The sequence below is a fragment of the Sturnira hondurensis genome, unplaced genomic scaffold (genome assembly GCF_014824575.4).
Source record: "Sturnira hondurensis isolate 20B ecotype Veracruz unplaced genomic scaffold, ASM1482457v3 Scaffold0016663, whole genome shotgun sequence".
NCBI lineage: Eukaryota > Metazoa > Chordata > Mammalia > Chiroptera > Phyllostomidae > Sturnira > Sturnira hondurensis.
Genome location: NW_028089294.1, coordinates 15,829,023 through 15,847,484, shown reverse-complemented (window position 1 = coordinate 15,847,484; position 18,462 = coordinate 15,829,023). Strand labels below are relative to the sequence as shown.

Sequence of the window (18,462 nt, the reverse complement as noted above, 5' to 3'; positions counted from 1 at the left end):
TAGTCTAGCACACAGTGGGTGAAGCTCAGGTCCCCCCATGGGCATGTGTATACCATGGGCATGCACTGTGTGCAGTGTGCATGCTTAAAGACATGTGGAGGGAAGTGATCAAAGTTTCCCTCCTTCTGGGCAGGGCTCAGCAGTGACCGCCCAGAAGCCCCGAGGGCCTGAAGGCCCCTCCGTAAGCCCAGCACGCACCTATGGTGACCTCAAAGGTAATTGGCTTGTCTCCATTTTTCCTGTCAATCATTGAGGCTTCCAGGAAGGCTCCAAATAGAAAGAATTCTTCTATTTTCCCGGTGCAACTCTGTGGGGAAGGTGGTTGAAGGCACTCCTAAACCTTCATGGGGATGCTGGGACCAGGGCCAGGCCTCCTCCCTACTGGCCCTTTGGGCTGATGGTGGGGACAGGTCACCCAGCTATGGCCCTGGGCAGCCCAGACTCTGAAGGCCTCAAGCCCAAGTCCTTTTGTGCAGGCAGAGCCCAGGCCCAGGCCACCCTGTTGGGAAGGCAGCTGAGCCAGGGGCCCCAGGGGACAGCTCACCTCTGAGACGGGTGTGGCCTGCTCCACCTGCACCTCCGTGGAGCTGGTGAGCTCGGGGTTGGAGGTGTCCAGGATCTCCACAGCCAGGCCCAGCATGAGTCGGGCACGGAAGGACACGCCCTCACCCAGGCCCTCATTCAGGTCCTGGTGCTCGTCCAGCAGCGTGTAGTTGCGTGTGGAGCCGTACATGTTCACCCAGGCCGGGCCCAGCGTGGGCAGGAAGCCTGTGAGGTGGTGGGGAGAGAAGAGTGGCCCGTGTCACACCCCAGGACCCCCTTGGGTTAGAGGGACCCCTTCTGGGAGCTCTCAGCCTACACCTCTTGATTGCTGAGCTGAAGGCCCCATGCCTTGCTCTGTGAAATCTTTGAGGCAGACGAAGGCCTGTGGTGCAGCAGCCTGTGGCTTACAAGAGGCTGACCTCGTGTCTGCTGTGTGTGGGCCGGTGGGGGCACATGCGTGGGTCACGCTCCCCACTTCCTTATGTCTGGAGCTGCCTACAAGCTGTTTGAAAAACAGATGCCGGCTTCTCCCACATGCCTCAGCGTGGCTTCGGGGCCCTTCGCCACGATGTGCAGATACACGTGTGGCCGACCCTGCTTACACAGACCCCTCTCCTCTTCCCTGAATGTCCTCCCTGCTCAGCGCTCTTCCTCCAGGAAGCCCCCTAATTCCTAGTCCTAACTAACTTCCCCCATCATTGGGATTTGCTGCGTCTTGTGTGTAGCACGGATCCAATTCTGCCTGAAGTGGTTTTTTGTTTGTCTGTTTGGTTTTTATTCTACCTGATTTTTTAAAAAAGTTATAGCATTAAAAAAACCAAGACATACTTCAGATAACATAAAATTCACCATTTGAAGTGTGCGTTTTAGTGGTTTTAGCATATTCACTATGTCATGCAACCATCCCCCAATTCCAGACCATTTCCACCCCCTGAAAAAAAAAGTCACACCTGTTAGCAGTCTGTCCCGATTGCCCCTGCCCCTTCTTCCCGGCGACCCCTAACGCACTGTCTGTCTCTATGGAGTCACCTACTCTGCACGTCTGACACAAACAGAATCACAGATGTGGGGTCTTGTGTGCCTTCTGCCTTAGGTCTGAGCCTCTGGTAGCACGTGCACCTCGCTAACCGCCCCGAGTGCTGCGAGGACGGGAACGCGCTCTCCCCTCCGTGTCCCTGGTACCCAGCACGCTGCCTGGGCCCTAGGAGGGACCCCTTCCCACCAGTCTATAGGTAGGCACTATGGCAGCAGTGCACACATAGATGTAATATGTGTGTCTGTACACACATGTAATTATTGTTTTCATCTTCACGATGGGAATGTAGGTACAAAGGTCCCACTGCTACCCATGGTCAGAGCTGAGGTTCCAGTCCAGCTCTGCCCAGGCCCGAGCCGTGATCTGCCACTTCTCCTTTGCAGTGGGAGCTGCCGGCAGAGGCCTCACCACGCCCAGCGCCTCTCATGCTGAGGTGTGAGGTGGTGGTGGTCGTGCGAGGGCGGGTCTCACTCATTTCCTCCTTTTTAGGATGCTCCCCCCCCATACTCCCACCACTCGGCCTCCTACTGCTGACCTTTGTCTCCATCATTGGAAATCTTGCGCAGGTCAATGAAGTGAGTGCCGATGGCCACATCATTGACCTTGTCTGAGTCCCGGATCTGCACCTTCATGCGTTTGCAGAGCGGGGGGAATAGGTCTGTGAAGACGACCTGCTCGTTCCACAGTGGCTCGTAGCTGCTTTTCTGCACTGAAGTCTTGCCCTGGTGGGAGGGAGGGAGTGTTAGGGTTTGTGTGTTAGCATGTGTGTGTTTACTCATGTGTTGGTGTGTATGCATGTTTGTGTGTGCACATGCATAGTGCGCACACACATGTGTGTGTGCTGTGTGTGCATTTATCTCCTGAACTCTTTTCCCCACCCCAGCCTCTCTGCCTCTCCATCCACTCCATGCTCCCCTCAGCTCTGGGTCTCTAGGACCCAGAGGCTGGAGGATTCCCAAGGCTATGTGCACTGAGGCACTTCCCAGCCCAGCTTCACCAGCCAGCCCCTCTCAGCCGGAGTTTCCTCATCTCTCTCTCTTCCCTTTGCAGGTGAATGTGCCAAGGCAATGACAGGCCAGTCTCCTGCTTCTGATTTTGCCTCTTGTGTGCCCTCAGGCACCCCCACTGATCGGATGCCTGTTACCCCAAGTCCCAGCCCCTGCACCCACTACCCCAGTACCTTCTGGCCAGCAAAGAAGACTTGCACATAGGGGTCAACCAGGTCCTTGTTCTCCCCGATGAAGGCCTTCTTCACGTTGGCCATGAGGCTTGTGTTCATCCGGGGCAGCCCCTCCGCTCGGTAGATCTTCACGTAGAACCGGGCCCACTGGCGTTCGGCGGGCACGCCCTCAGGGAGCAGCAAGTTCCTGCCATCACATACAGCTAGGGAGCCAGGCCCGGGCACCCCAGCTCCTGCCCTAACATCTCCATATTCCTGGGCCTGGGACCATCACCGCAAAACCCTGCTCTGCCTCAGTCCTTTCTGTCCTGTGAGAAGGAGTCTGGATGCTGAGGCCAGCCTAGACTGCCCTTAGCCCTGGTTGAAGTCCTTCCCGGAGGAGCTGGGCTGTCTGGGGGCTGGTGAGAACAGGTAAGGGGGGTACCATCTCTGGGCTCGTTCCACCCCCAGGGCTCCCTCTGGGGAAGGAAGGGTTGGGTCAGGCCTCCGGTGGGGGAAGATGGGAGCCTCACCCTTCAATGTCTTCCTCTTCCGTCTCGTTGGCCTTGTGGGGCGTCTTGATGTTGTCTCCCTTGCCCACCACTGCGACGTCACACTTCACGTAGCCTTTCAGCCCAGCAGAAATGTCGTCAGGGTCAGACAGGATGGCCCACTTGTGGTGGAACTGGTGCTCTGCAGTGGGGAGGAGTGGGGACTGCACCCACCGCCCTGGCCCTGGGGTACTGCACCCGCAGGGCAGGTCGCAGAGCTGCAGAGCAGGGGGCTTTCTTGGCCCCTAGAGGTCAGGCCATCATGTCCCCTGGACCTTGGGCCACCGCTCTGCCTGCCTTTGGACCAGGGCCAAGGAGTCAGAAGTCCCTGAGCGGGCAAGGTCTTATACCCAGGTTTGCAGTGTGACTTTGCTGCCTAATTAATTTCTCTGCTGACAGCCCACCTACCCCAACCCCAGCACTCACCTGTTCACAGCGGCCAGACAGCCTTCATGGAGGGCCCCCTATCTCCCTGTGGGCCTCCCCCATGTTTGGGGTAAAAACCACAGATGTGATACAGCTCTCCCAGCTCACTCGGCTCATCCCGCCCCATCCCTGTGGTCCTGCTGGGCAAAGCTGCTCAACCCCTGAATGGTTCACTTGCTATTCTACACCTTCATGGCTCTGTGGCTGCTGGTCTTTGAGCTTAGAATGCTCTCATCCCTACTATCCCTCTGCCCCTACTCTCCTCCTCCAAGTTCAAACTTCTACTCCTTTTGCTTGAATGTCTCCTCTTCCATGCAGCCTTCCCTGACTTGCTCAGAATTACTGAGCCTGGCCCTTTTGGTGTTCTTGGTGTTCCATACACACACACCCTATCACACTGTCACTGTGATTATTTATTTTCTCTTTCCCATTTCAAACTGAAATCCTCCTAAAGACAGGGCAGTGTCACTCCAGTGTGGAGGAAAGGACAATGATGGGGGAGAGGCCATGCTAAGATGGGTCTGCACGTAAGGTTTGCTTTGAAGCTGTTTGTGAGCAGTGGGAAGCCCTGGCCTTGGTTTTGTGTGGCACTGAAATCTCCAGAGGCTCGGAACTCTCCTCTTTCCCTCCCCTTCCTTCACCTTCTATCTTAGCTCAGACCCTGATGAGGCTGTGTGAAGTGTGTTGGGGCTGTACACAGAAATCAGCCTGTCTGGGGATCGGCCAGCCCAGCCGTGCCCCAGGAGGGAGGATGCCGTAGCAGAGTGTGAAGAGGGAGTCCAGCATGGCGAGACAGGGCAGCTGTGTGGTGAGGAGTGGCTGGAGGTTGTCAGCTGACCTGGCAGAGCTCAGGAGGAGGGACCATGTCCTAGGCGGCCCAGAGCTTCAGGACCTTGTCAGAGCAGATGTTTGTGGGAGGGATGCGTGAATAGACAGCTAGGTGGCTGGGCGGGGAGATGCACAGAGGAAGGTAGGTGAATAGATGGATGGATAGACGAGTGGGTTCCTGTGTAGACAGATGGGTGGGTGGACATATGGATGTATGCGTGAGTCTGTGGATGGGCCAGTGGGTGTGAGGATATAGGGGTAGATGGGCAGATGTGTGCATGGTCAGATGAACCGGGGAGATTTGGCAAGAAAAGAATAAGACTCAGGAGGGACATGAAATTTGCCTTCAAACTTAAAGGCCATTTGAAGAGGGACTGGATTTATTCTTTCTGTCCCTCCAAGGCAAACTTGTGAGCATGGGTGGAGATTGCAGGGTGACAGACTCCGGTTGGTGTAAAGGATGGGAAGATCTGGAACAGGAGGTGGTGGGTGCCCCCTTTGGAGGAGGTCTAAGTGGAGGCTTAAGTGACCAATCGGGGACGCTCTCAGAGGGTCCTAGGCTGCTGAACACTGGACTGATGACCTCCAAGGCCATTCTGGTCTTACCACTGTGATCTGTGACATTGCATGGCCCCGGTCAACGGGCCAGAGGTGCAGGATGGCATGAGGCCCTGGGCTACATGTCCCGACCTGAAACATCACTTCTCTGCCTTGGGTCTGGCTCTGCCACCTGCCAGGGAAGGCTGCCTGGGCTGGAGAGGTTGCTAGCAGGCTGGTGGGGTTGGGCTGGGTGGAGTCCCATATGGTCCCTCCTTGTCACCAGCAGAGAGCTGCAATGAGTGAGCGGCTTTCTGCTGTTGTACCTGATACTGCAAATGTGGTCCTGTCAGGGTGAGAACAGACTGGTTCCCCAGCAATCCCTTCTGGCCCCACAAGATACTGACCTCACCATGGCTCCCAGCATCACCCAGGAGTCCTTTGTCCCTGACAGTAATCTGTCTACCAATGTCCTGAGAAGGTCAGGAACCAGGACTCATCAAGCAGTTCAGGCCAAACTGGAGATCGTTGGCATGAAGACGTCAGTGCCCCAATCACACTCAGACTTCTGGCTCCCACAGACACTACCAGGCTCAGGGACAGACTCAGCAGGAACAGCTAATTTGGGGGTGGGTGGGTTCCCCCATGGAGAAACCAGGTTTTGGCCCAAACAGACCTGGGTTCACACGGAGTTTCTACTACTGACTCGCAGTGTGACCCTGGGCCATCAATGTGAACTTCTGAGGCTCAGTCTCCTTACTGTGAAGGGGGAGTGAGGACGCCCGCTCGGGTTCTGGGGGTCAGACCTGCCAGGGCTGCATGCTCAGCCTGGGCCTGCCACTCAGTGGGTGTCCCCTGAGTGTCCCCGGCTTCCTCACAGGACCCTTCCACCTGGAAGCCCGGACGCTCCTCACTCTCTTTCTGCAGTGTCCTCCCCACAGCCGCACATGCTCCCCGGGAAGCCCCAGAGCTTCCGACTGGCCCTCTTCCCTCTCCCTGCAGCACTGATGGCCCTGAGGGCCACCCTCTCCTGAGGATGACAGCATGCTCGGGGTAGGGGGATGGCACCGGCCTGGCAGGCGCAAATCCCAGCTTCTGTTCCCAGGCTCTGAGCAAGCCCCTGCACCGCCTTGGGCCTCAGTTTCTCCCTTGCCACAGAGAGGCTGGACTAGATGTTTTCAAGTTCTCTTGCAGCTTGAGTGTCCTAAGATTTTGTGATTTTTACGTGGATGGTCCTGGGTTTTGGACTCAGATTCCCCAGTCTGGGCCTCGCGCACCAGCCGAGTGTCTATTAGGTCGAACCATAAACAATCACCAGTTTGTTCAACCTAATAGTTTAGTGGCACCTTTAAGCCACTTACCTTCTCTCAGCTTTATTGATCTCAGCTGTACAATGGGAAGACTGCTGATGTCTGCCTCGCTGTTTGGTGAGGGTCAAACATGACGGTTTGGGTGACATTGCATTGCCACTGTCAGAAGGCCGAGTGGGGACATTACTGCACCTTGAGTGGTGGGCTCACTTCAGAGATGGGGGTGGACCCCGCGGCCAGGGTGTGTGCCTATGGTTCCTGAGATGGCCAGGAGTGGGTTTTGGGGACAGTGGGGCTCAGGGGCAGCTCTGGAGTCACTCAGCCTGATTTCACCTCAGACCACCTGGGTGGCAGGGGAAGCCTGGGCACTTCTCAGAGCCCCCGGCCCTTCAACTATAAAAGGGGTGAAGCCACAGACCCCCACAGAGGGTCAGCCTGCGGCTCTGGGTCTTCCCTGGACGCCAGCAGACGGGTGCAGGTGGCCGCTGCCTTTGTGTGGGATGGAGAAGCCCATCACTCCCCACACCTGAAGGCTGCCGTACTCACGGCCCCGCAGGCGGGGCCCAGGGGCAGCTGGGCGGGAAGCACCGCACACACACCACACTCCGCGAGCCGTGTGCACTGGTGCAGACTGGGTGGCACACTACTCACCAGGCTGGGAGTACACGGTTCCCACGTCCATTTTGAAGGAGCCCACCAGGGTGCCGCTGCGCAGCAGGTTCTTGGAGTGGATCACCTTCCGGGCAGAAGCACCGGCCAGCAGTCAGGCCCAGCGGGGCTGAGGCTCCCATGGGGCGGGTGGGGCCGACAGATGGCAGCACCACCTCAGCTTGTCTGGGAACCCAAGCCTCTCAGAGAAGCAGGAAATGTTTGGCAAGGCAAGGCTGGCTCGCTGAGGCTCGGTGTCAGCCTCCCCTGCACTTGCCTGCTTCTGCTGGCTGCCGGGTACAGGTGAGTGGGTTGTATACTGCACTAAGTCGCCCCACTACAGGGGCGAGAAGGCGCAAAGCCAGCCTGTGCCCCACTTGCCTAGCTGTGTCTGGGCGCCGGGCGGCCTTTTTTATGGTTGGTTCGCCCAGAGGGGGCGCCCCTTCCAAGTCTGCACAAAGGTGCCTTGTGAGCTAACGGCCCCGCCTGCCAGGAGCTGCTCCCCACTCACCGAGATCTTGATGATCTTGTCGAACATGACGTCAGGAGAGACGTGGAAGTCGAAGACGAAGTACTGGAGGGGAGAAGGACCCGGCCTGCTGTCACCTGGTGGGCAGCAGCTGACAGCTGGGGCAATGCTGGGCCCCTCCCTCCTGCCAGTGCTTGTCTGCACCCCGGCATTTCCCCTGAACCCCAGAGTTCAGACGAGCAGCAGTGGCAACCGTGGGTCCTCCCTGGCCCCAGGGAAGGGGGGAGGTGTGGCCAGGGAAGCAGTCGGTGGAACAGCCCTGGGCCGGGTGGCCAGGAGACCGGGGTTCTGGTCCCGGCTATGCCTCTCTCTAGTTGTGTGGCCTTGAGCAGCACGTTTTCTGAACCTCAGCGTGCTGAGCTGTGGAATGAGGGTGATGACGCTGCCTCAGTGTCTTGTTGCAACGGGAAGGCCCAGGGTGGTTATGTGAGCTACACAGACATTCGCCATTAAACCACAGCGCTCCACTCTGGGAGGATGTGGCCTCATTTCAGAGATGTTAGAAGATGGAGTAGGGTGAGCTTTAGAGCTGACGGACTCCGGCGTATGAAGGCCCTGGGTGTCAAGGGCTGTGGGTGTGAACTGTCCTGAGCTGGGTCCCAGGGGCAGCGCCCACCTGTTTCTCGTGGCCTCGGGTGCAGGCACTGGGAGTGAAGGGGGGCAGGGAGCAGAGGCACCCCTACTTTGGTGAACTTGTGGGCAGGGAGAAGGAGAAGAAATGCTGCCAATGTATTTAGGGGAAATGTCAGGGAAATCTGCTCCCGGCTGCCGGGTAAATGTTCCAGCTTTAGAGACAGACAGGCCGAGCTTTCACTGTTGAACCACTTTCTGTTCTGAGCCTCAGTTTACCCCTCCGTGAAGTGGGGAGAAGGATCCAGGGCTGCTGTGTTGAACCGCTCCAGGGGCATCATTCACGGGGGCGGGGAGCTGAGGGTGTGGTTGTGAAGTCGCAGTTTGACAGAGGGTGACCTCTGTCAAACAGGTGTGCATGTGGTCGGGGCACAACAAACACCCACTGCTGCGCACGGCAGCAACTCGGACAGGTGGTGCTGGCCGTGGGGGACGGGAGCTCCAGACATGCAGAGGGCATCCGATACCTTGTAGCCGGGGGAGATGCCCAAGGAGCATGTTGGGGGAAGCAAGCCCAGGGCAGGGCTCCAAGAAGCACAGCATTTCAGCAGTGGGCAGAGTGAGAGGCCAAGAAAGGCGGGGAGAGAGGAGCTGGTGAGACAGGGAAAGCAGGAGAGGACCCCTGAGGACCTCAGGGGAAGGACCGGCAGGTGGATGAAACGAGCTGGGCAGTCAGGGGGAGAGGGGGAGACGGAGGATGTCGTGATCAGGGACAGCAAGGTCCATGGTGCACTTAAGGACAGGCAGCTTTAGGGGAGTCCTGGGACAGAGATGACTATGGAGACCGAGGCGTGACTGGAGGTGAGGAAGCGGGGACCACTCATGTAGTTGGGCTGTGAATGGGAGGGAAGAGGTGGTCTGCTAGGAGGTAGGTGTATGGGGTTGAGGAAAGGCATAGCTAGATGGATGGATGGATAGTTGAATAGTTAGACAGACAGACAGACAGACAGACAGTTCCTGTCCCTGAGCATACATGATTTTCCATAGTTGTGAGAGTAAAACACCTTATAGGCAATGGAGGAGCCGAAAGAGAAGTAAAGGCAGAGTCGGCGGCGGCGTTGAGTGGATGTTACAATGTCGGGTACACTGGGATGCAGAAGGAGAAAGGTCCAGGGCAAAGCGGGGAGGTGGTTTAGGCAGAAGGAAGGTGCCAGTGGCCAGGACCAGATGCAGCCACGGGGAAGGGGGCTTGGCCCAGTTAGGTGGTTCTCAGGGGCAGTGGTTGTGGGCCTTCCCCCAAACGAAGACTGTTCCAGAGCCACACAGGAGGGCCCAGGCTGGGCCAGGTGCCTCAGAGCCCCCTAGGAGAGAGGCCAATTAAGCTGCAACCAGCATTTTGCACTCTCTGAGCCGTCTGTGGTCATAGTCCTTGCGTTTCCTGTGCGTGTTTCCCTTTCACAATCACTGAGAAATCTGCTAAGTCACACTGATCGCTCTCCCTGCCCCCTGTTGTGATTACTGAGCCAAAGGAAGGTTCCCCTGCTCTCAGAATTAGCTACGCCCATAGGACCAGGAGAGGATTTTTCAGGGAAGAAGAATGTGGCGTAGAAAGATGAGAAAAGGGAAAACAAGTCTTGCTTTGGGGCTGGAAAGAACCATGGGAAGAGAGTTCAGAGTGGTGGTTCTTAACGAGGGGGGCAGAGGCAGAGACGCCCAGGGGGCCGTCGGCAGTATCTGGGAACATTTTTGGCTGCTACAACCAGATAGGGGATTGCTATTGGCATCTAGTGGGTAGAAGCCAGGGATGCTGCTGAACATCTTATAATGCGCAAGAGAGTCCCTTATACCACGCATTGTCTGGTCCAAAATAACCACAGTGCTGAGTTTGAGAAACACTGCTTTAGGGGAAATTGAAATTGAACAAACCTGAGCTACTTAGGTTTGTGGAAAAGGAAAGAACCGTGACCAAGAACAAATTTAAGTTTTGTTTGAATGAAATGAATAGTTCAGTGGATATAACTATGAAGTTTAGAAAATGGCTCCTAAGCTGGACCTGGGAGATGGGAGCTGCTGATTTTGCAGTCCCCATGTTAGCGGGCACGGCCTGGGCCACAGCAGATGATCTGCTGATGTTTGCCCTTCCTTGGGCTGAGTAACCATTGGGCAAGGTGTCAGCAAAGCCTCCAGGGGCGTGCCAGCCTCTGGGCTGGGCCACAGCGATGCAGGAGACCAGAGCCTCTAGGGAGACAGACATGAAGGACCAACCACAACTCAGAAACATTACTGTCACAAAGAAAGAAGTGTGCTGGTCTCTGGCCCAGAGTGTGGGGAAGGCTGCTCAGTGGCAAGGACATTTGAGCTGGGCCCTGCAGGGTGCGTAGGAGTTTGCTGGGAACCACAGAAGGGAGAGAGCAGCTCTTTCCTTGGGAAAGAGGAAGGAATTTGAATGAAACCCGAGGTGCATGGGCCAGGTGCAAGGTGAGCCCTCGAGAGCTGGCCAAGCGTAGCTTTGCCCCTATCAAATAACCATGGAAGGCCACGGGCACCCGTCTCCACATCTGCTAGGGGAATGCAAACCCTTATCTAGGCTGGAGGCTCTTCCAGTCAGGGATGTGCCCTGGCGTAAGATGTGTCAGAGATGTGGAGCCTGAATTTTCTGGCTCCTGGGCTGGTGGACACGGTGGGCTGGGGGAGGGGTCCTGAGCACTGAGGTGGGAGACCAGCTGGGAGAACAGGCCCATCTTCGTCACACAGGAGGCCTGGGTCCTTAGGAAGGGCAGAAGTGTGCTCAGTTTTCTAGCTGAGGATGCACAGCCTAGGGGCTCCCACAGCTTCCCAGGAGATGGCCTCCCCTTAGTGACAGATGGCACCCTCAGCCTCACCACTCCTCAGGACAGACGCCGAGACACTGGACACAGATGCCTTACTTGGACCAGTCTCCCACTGCCTGGAGCCACAGGAAAGCAGACTGGATACCCCCTCCAGGAGAGAGGGGGCTGGGCAGTGGCTTCCGGGTTAGCCTGATATGTGTTCAGGCATCTGAGGGAGACTTGGGCACCCGTCACCAAAGCCACTTAAGATGGGTTCCCTCCCGGGAGCCCAGAGTGAAGAAGATGCGGCTGGGGCGGCCGTCCAAGGTGGCAGACCGAGTGCTGGGCTGAGACTGGGCAGGCTGGGCCCTTCTCCAGCAACAGCACTCTCTGCAACGTTGGCCCTTGCCCTATCGAGGCTGCAGTCTCCTCTTCTCTAAGATGGGGGATTGAACTAGGAAGCCTCTGAGGTGTTTTGATTTTGATGTGGCCTCAGATGGCTGCAAAGAACAGGAGTGGGTACCGGGCTTTCCCCCTCTCACACCCAAGACTGAAGGCCTGTGCTCTGGAAGGAGCCCTGCAGAGGCCAGGCGGCCCTGAAGGCAGTGGGAGGGTGAGCTCGCAGGACCCGGCTCTGGCGCTGGGCAGGGTCCTTCTCTAGGACCCTCAAGGTCCCCTGGTGTGAGTAGGGTCAATGGTGACAACCTCTGACAGTCGGAGAGTCAGAACAGACAGTACAGCTGACACATGTAGAAGAGTGCTCACTAATGTCCCCAGGCCAGCACAGGCAGGGGCTGGAATGAGGGGCCTGGGAAGCGGCTGGGCCCAGGCCTCACGGGGCATGCGGGTCACTGCGATCGTTCTGAGGGCTGTGCAGGAGCACTGGGTGCTGTTCCTTTGCGACGGTGGCCCCTGGCCAGACCGGTGTCAGGCTGGAGTCTACACTGGGGGTTCAGGGGATGTGACACTGCACATCAGCATTCTAGGGGTTGGAACGGGGTGGGTCAAGGTCACCTCTGCTGGTGGCCCTTCGTGCCCCTTGCCTCCCTGATGTGCCCAGGTGGGGGTAGGGCCCAGCCTCCTGCTACATTTTGGCAGGCCCTTTCCCTGCCTGCACTCATGGGCACTGACCTCATTGTAGTAGGGGCAGTTAGTGGACTCCTTCATGGAGGTGTACTTCTTGTCGTCGCCCACCTCCACGCACACCACGGGGTCCATGTTCAGGCCCACCAGCTGCCGAGCCTCGATGACGGTGATGCTGACCTACAGGCAGGGGAGCGGGGGCCAGAGGGAAAGATGTGTGAGCCCTGGAGCCGGTTCTGCCAGAACAAATCTGCCTGCGGCTCAGGGGTTGGTCTCCCCAGGAGACAGCCTCTGCATGGTGCTCCCGATTGCTTCAGTCAACTCTCCTGAACTTGCACTTTAACAAAATAACCTTTGTGGAGTTAGAATTAGCACTGACTTCAGCACATTCTTCTAATGAAACTGCATGGGCTGCTCCCCATGCCTCTCATCTTGGAGACTGAGCCTTTTAATTAATTGCTGGGCTTTGATTTCACCCAGGGGAATTGTCTCCCTTTTCATAAAAAAAGAATAACTACAAAACCGTCATCTACTGTGTCTATCAGAGTCTTATAAACATTCCAAAGTCCAAGAAAATTTCACATCATCAAAACCAAAGATGTTTCAAAAACTAGCAACGTCAATGCCAATGAGAATGTTGCTGGGAAAGTGTGTGGAACTGGAACCTGAAGATTTTGCAACTGAAGTAGCGCTTGAACCGTGAATGTGAGCCTTTCTATTTGGAATTTGAAGGGAGCCATGGGGATGGAGGTTTGAGGAAGTTCAGTAATCACTATTTCTTCAGGGACCTATCAAGCAAATAGAGCTAATTAACTTAACTCTGAGAGTTTACTGTGAAGAGAGTAAATAGTCACTAGAAGTCCTTCCAGAATATTCTTCGCATAGTGGTTTATAGAGTTTTGACCTCGAAGTAATTTCGTATAGCAAATACATATTTTAAAGATTTCATCATTTTTTTTTCTATAGCTAACCCATCCTCTCCCTTCCATTAAAAAATTAATAAAGGCTTTCTGGCCCAGTTGGCTGGGCATTGTCCTGCAAAGTTAAAGATTGCTGGTTCAATTCCTGGTTGGGGCACATGCCTAGAGTGGGTACGAGGGGGAGCTGATCGATGTTTCTCTCTCTCTCATGGATGTTTCTCTTCCTCTCTTTCTCCCTCCCTTCCCCTCTGTCTAAAAATAAGTAAATAATATATCAAAAAAAAAGGCTTTCTGCAAGTCAAGACCAGAACTAGACCCAGTTTGGGCACGACAAAGCACTAAAGACAGGCCAGGGGGAGATCAGTCTCTCCAATGCGAGCAGTTGGTTGGTCTTTATGTTTTTCAAACAGAGGCCCGGCCATGATGACAGCCCCTTTTCAGGACCCAAAGTGTCCACCTTCCTCCACTGAGTGGAGCCAATCATGGCAGGCAGCTCTGACCGGAAGCTCTGGAAGCAAGGGGTCAGCGGTGAAGTGAGGAGGAGGGCAGAGGGCTGAATGGGCTAAAATGGGGAGAGAGGCTCCAGAAGGCGCGCTTTGCTGGCTGAGTGGTGGCCCCACGGGGAGACCTGAGAGCGCTCGACTGAGGTCTCTGCCTGGTGTTGGTGGCAGACTCTCGCGGTGCTATTCCTGAGGCAGCGTATGTTTAAGTACGTATGTTTACGCAGTGTATGTTCATGCTCTAGCAATGGCCATCCTGCTGCTCCTTCCCCAGCTGGGGCTCCATGGAGGGGCAGGCATCGCTTGGACTTTAAACTGAAAACAAAACAAAGCTGAGGGAGGAAATTGGCCACCCTCCCCTCCAGTTCTCTGATCATCAGCGCAGCGCTTGATTTCTCCTGGATGGAAGACGAAGCGGCAACTAGAGCCACAAAGAGACCAGCTGAGCAGCTGACCAAGGGGATGCTTTTAGTAATCGGCTACTCCACCCTCTCCTTCCAAGATAAGGGACATAATCTCTAAGTGGCTTCATGAAAGCCATCTCAGGGAACACTGCTGAATGTAAATCTACACCTGTGTCCTAGGAGAACCCAGGGGCATGGTGCTTTGTGACCTGCTTCTCGGGGATCTGATGGAGCTGTCAGAACATTCGCTGGGAGCTGGCCCCGAGGGGTGCGGGCCCATTAGGTCAGCTCTTCTAAAATAATCTCTCCCTTCCCACAACTCCTGGCAGCAGAGATAGGCCATGACCAGATGTGCGTTTTGAGAAGATCCCAGAGGACCAAGTGGAGGAGGCGATCTGAGGGCGGGAGACTGGAGAAGAACTGGGCACAACACTGTAGTTTTGCAGTGTTTGCACGAGGCTGGGGGTCTAGGGAAGATGACAGGGAGGTAAAAAGTGGACAGATGTCTGGAGGCAAAGACGTAGTAGGTCTGGGTGCTGGGAAGGGAGAGCGGGGAGAAGACTCAAGACCTCGTGACCCACCAAGAACATCTCTGCCAAGCTCCGAGCTTTGCTCACTCTGATGGGAAACTGCATATTCATGGGGAGGAGACTGTGGCTTCTCGCTTCTGCGATGTCAATAGTCAGAGAAGGGTTTGCACATTACAGACCATCTACACAGAAGCAACAAGGGGTATGAGGGTGCCATGGTCCTTTCACTGTTTGGAGCCCTTGGGGTCCTGCCTGGATCTGAGTTCAGCTAAGTCCCTTTCCTGTTGCCACCTGGCTGTGCTTTCTGAGCTCTTTCTAGCTCAGCAAAGCCAAGCTCTCCAGGAGAGTTAAGTTCCTTCTGGTCAGTTTTCTTGCTGGAAGCAAGAATAATTCAACATTTGCCTCCTCAACGCTCTCTCTCAAAGTGTGCTAAGACTTGCAGTTGAGGTGTGAAGGAACCTGTCAAGGAGAGCTCATGTTACCAGGTTAAATACAACTGTTTTGTTCAATTCACATCAATTACAAAGTCTTTGGAGGGAGAATGTCTGGTCTACTCAATAAAAGTCTCTGGCAGGAAGTGGTTTGAAAGAGCTTTGGAAAATAAGCAGCAGGTAGTAAGCTGAAGATGACCAGGGGCCAGAGGGAACGACAGTTCAAAAGGCTGAACGAGCAATCAGTTGTTCTGGCTGGTGCAGTTGGACACCCTTGGTTTTGAACCCTGGCTCTAGCTTTGTGTAACTGACCTGGTCGAGCTTCTTATCCCCCTTTGGCCTCCCTGTCTCACCTGTGAAATATAGTAATACCTGTATTTGGAGGGTTATAAGAATGACATTAACTTACATGGAAGGCACATATACAGCTCCTGACATAGTGTCTGCCATAGAGCTAACCTTCAGAAAATACCATCTCATTAACAGCAACAAGGGCGGCTTTGTTTTCTACGTGCCCTCACCTGGCAGGTGGGTGACACTGTGGAGGTAATAGTGTCTGATACGGGGCCTTGGTTCTGTGGAATTTTCCTGTTCTCAGCATGCAGAGGAGTAAAGCCCTGAACCTGGTCCCTTGGGAAAGCCCTCAGAAGTCTTGCTATTCCCTCCTCTAATGAAGGCAGAGAGGTGAAGGGGTGACATCCCCAAACCTGTAAAAAACTCAGTGGCTTGAGGCTGTTGAAAACCACAGAGGCAGGGCAACTCGATCCTGCCTGGGGCTATGCTGCAGGCACCTGGGAAGATGGTCAGGGACTGGATGAAAACAACCTGGGATGAGGATTAAGGGAGACAAGCTGTGTCTGGAGAAAACATGAGCAGATGTGCACGCTACAGAGAAAGGTGCCACCTAGTCATCACCTGAGTGAGGTGAGGTGGGGCTATCTTCAAAGAAGGGGGTGGTGCACAAGGGGCCTGGCAACTGGGCATGAAAGACGAGCTCTCCCCTGGGAGAGGGGAGTCACACGGGTTCTGGGGTCTGGTGCTGGGACCTAGGGCTGGAAGTGTAGTGGTAGGTGGGGTTTCCTGAAGGCCCTGTCCCCTCTGACCAGCCAGCACACTCACTCAGTGCCAGGAATGCCCAGCAGTCTTCTGGCCCATAACCGGGTCTCATTAGCCCCCAAGGGAAGGTCTAAAGCCATGGGTGGTCCCTTGGCCCTTCCTGCTTTCAGTTTTTAAATAGGTACTGGGTGCTTCTGGCTTGTACAATGAGCCTCTTGTGAGTTGTGTTAATGCGATTCAGCCCTTCAGGCTCTGGTCGGCTCTGGGAGAAGAGATAAAGTTGAGGGAGTGGTCTTACAAAGCTGAGCATCAGGTCTCCAGCTAGTAGGGCTGTCCTGGTGTCTGGTTACCCTGTGTGGCCCTGTCCCAGCACTGACCAGTCATGCTCACAACTTGCCCTGCCTGTCCTGCAGCCCATTAACAATCTTATAGCTGCAAATCTCTCCCTACCTCAGCCATTTTGTGTCCAGTTTTAGAAACATTCAAACAAAAAATTCAGAAAATACAGAGAAGCAAAAAGAAGAAAAAACACCCACACTCTATCTATAGATAGCCAGGATTGACATTCCTGATGACATTAAAATAATACAAAGCAACAATTAAAAAATACACCAAAAAACCCCAACTTTCTTCAGAGGCTCTAATTTTGACGGTTGGAATTTGTTTCAGAGGGGGTTGCTCCTTGGTCCCTTTGTGGTTTTTCCAGGGCCCTCTTACTTTAGGAAGTCCAGTGCCAGACACAAACCCCTGGGGCCGGGGCGGGTTGGCTTTGACCAACACAAGCAGAGCAGTCAAGCTCCTCTTTGGGTTTGCACCTCTCCACACTTCTCTGTGTGCCTCCAGGAACAGGCTTACTCTGGGGATTTAGATCCGGTTGAGGCTGTCCAAGACCCCCGGATCCCAGCCTCTGCAGAGTTCATAATGCACATCCAGCCAGATCCCCTTCCCCAGACCCCTAGCACACGCAGGGCCTGAGGCCTCGAGTTGTCCCACCTACCTGGTAATCCATGGGCCGCCCGGCACTTGGCTCCATCTTGATGTCTGGCTTGGATCTGGGGAGGAGAATGTGCTGTCAGGCCTGGTGCAAGGGGGTTGCTGGCAGGAGAGGAGGGGGGCCCTGGCAGTGGTTAGACTTTGGGGGGAGGGAACAGAGACAGAACTGTGGTCCTCAAACACTCCCGGGCTGCCAAACAGAATGGGGACCAGCTGTCCTGGAGGCCCCAACAGAGCCGACGAGCCAGCGACAGAATTAACAGGGAGACAGGCATGAGAGCAACAGATTCAGATATGGGCTGGGCGGCTCTGTGACGTCCCTGAGCCTGGAGGTGCTCAGTGACTTGGAAACAGGCTCTCGCCTGCTCCCCTCTGCCTTTGGGGGCAGCGAGGTAACAGAGACATCAGGAAAAGAAGAAAGGGCAGGGTTAGGATGAACCCAAATCCTGGACATCCCTGCCTGATGGGGTGGAGGTAACTTGGGGTGTGGGGACTGCCCACTCACCGCTTGTTGGAGACGTTGGTGGTGAGAGCTGTGACAGAGGCTAGAGACATACAGTCTGGGTCCATCCCCTCCGCCAGCCGCGTGGCCAGGCGGTCAAAGTCCCCCATCTCCAGCACTGCTGGTTCATCTGGGGAGGAGGAAAGGCGGAGTAGGTGGGCCAGGCCGTGGGACAGTGACTGTCTTTTCCCCCTTTGCTTTGGCATCTGGGAAGCTAACAGTCAAATTTGAGATTTACCTGGTGGCATTTGCTAAGAATGTCATGGCCTGTATATCTACAGTGTTTCCTACCTAATCTTGATCTTTGATTTTAAATCTATCTGGTCTTTTTAAATTTTAATCGGATGTAACTCTGACTGTACATTACTTACTGAAGCACAGAATATCCCCATGGAAGAAGGTAGGAAATAAAGAATGCACACCTATGTACCTCTTGAAACAATAGCTGCCATTGATTGAGTGGCTACTATGTGCTGGCACAATGCTGGGCACTTGGTACATATATCTCTAGTCCTCATAGTCATGCCCTTCCACGATAGGCACTATTCTCATGTCATAGATGGGGAAACTGAGCTTAGGAAGAAACTTATTCATGTAAAATGGCGGGAGGAGTTCAGAACCTAACCCTGCACTGATGGGCATTAACCCACTGAGATGAAGAAAGGACGGTGCTAGGAAACCACCTGAGGATGATTAGTTCAGGCCTCAGCCGGCAGCTCTGTCCTCTCCAGTCTGAGAAGGAGAAGGGCACAGCTGGAACTGCCATGGGGGCACAAGGGGGAGAGAGGGATGCTGGGGCCAGTGGGCCACACAGTGGATACCGGAGAGGGCCGCCAGGAGCCCCGAGGGAGGCATGTGGTCTGCAGGACCTGGGCCAGAAAGCTACAGCCATCTCCTTATCCACTCTTTATTTCCCGTTTTCTGTCCGCCCCCTCCCGAGCCCGTAGCTACAGAGGGACCAGCGCCACAGGCCCCTCCGGCATCCAGGGCCCACCCTGCCTCTCTCCCCAGGGCCTTCCCTGCAGCCCCGTGAGAGGGGAAAATGCAGGACAGCAAGTCCTGCCACTGGGCAAGCATTCTCGGGGACTTAGGTTTC

At 55.2% G+C, this 18,462-nt stretch overlaps 1 protein-coding gene across 4 annotated transcripts in view; it reads right to left on the bottom strand.

The window, feature by feature from the left end:
* OTOF (otoferlin) overlaps positions 1 to 18,462 on the bottom strand; it is an 82,014-nt gene that overhangs the window by 17,467 nt on the left and 46,085 nt on the right. For all 4 annotated transcript variants that reach the window (XM_037066520.1, XM_037066519.1, XM_037066518.1 and 1 more), the window contains 10 exons: positions 17,370 to 17,496; positions 16,869 to 16,923; positions 12,079 to 12,210; positions 7,550 to 7,612; positions 7,042 to 7,126; positions 3,272 to 3,431; positions 2,760 to 2,946; positions 2,115 to 2,301; positions 545 to 768; positions 199 to 307 (listed from right to left, as the gene is read on the bottom strand). In XM_037066520.1, the coding sequence (XP_036922415.1) occupies positions 199 to 307; positions 545 to 768; positions 2,115 to 2,301; positions 2,760 to 2,946; positions 3,272 to 3,431; positions 7,042 to 7,126; positions 7,550 to 7,612; positions 12,079 to 12,210; positions 16,869 to 16,923; positions 17,370 to 17,496 (1,329 nt within the window). The remainder of the gene's footprint in view (positions 1 to 198; positions 308 to 544; positions 769 to 2,114; positions 2,302 to 2,759; positions 2,947 to 3,271; positions 3,432 to 7,041; positions 7,127 to 7,549; positions 7,613 to 12,078; positions 12,211 to 16,868; positions 16,924 to 17,369; positions 17,497 to 18,462) is intronic.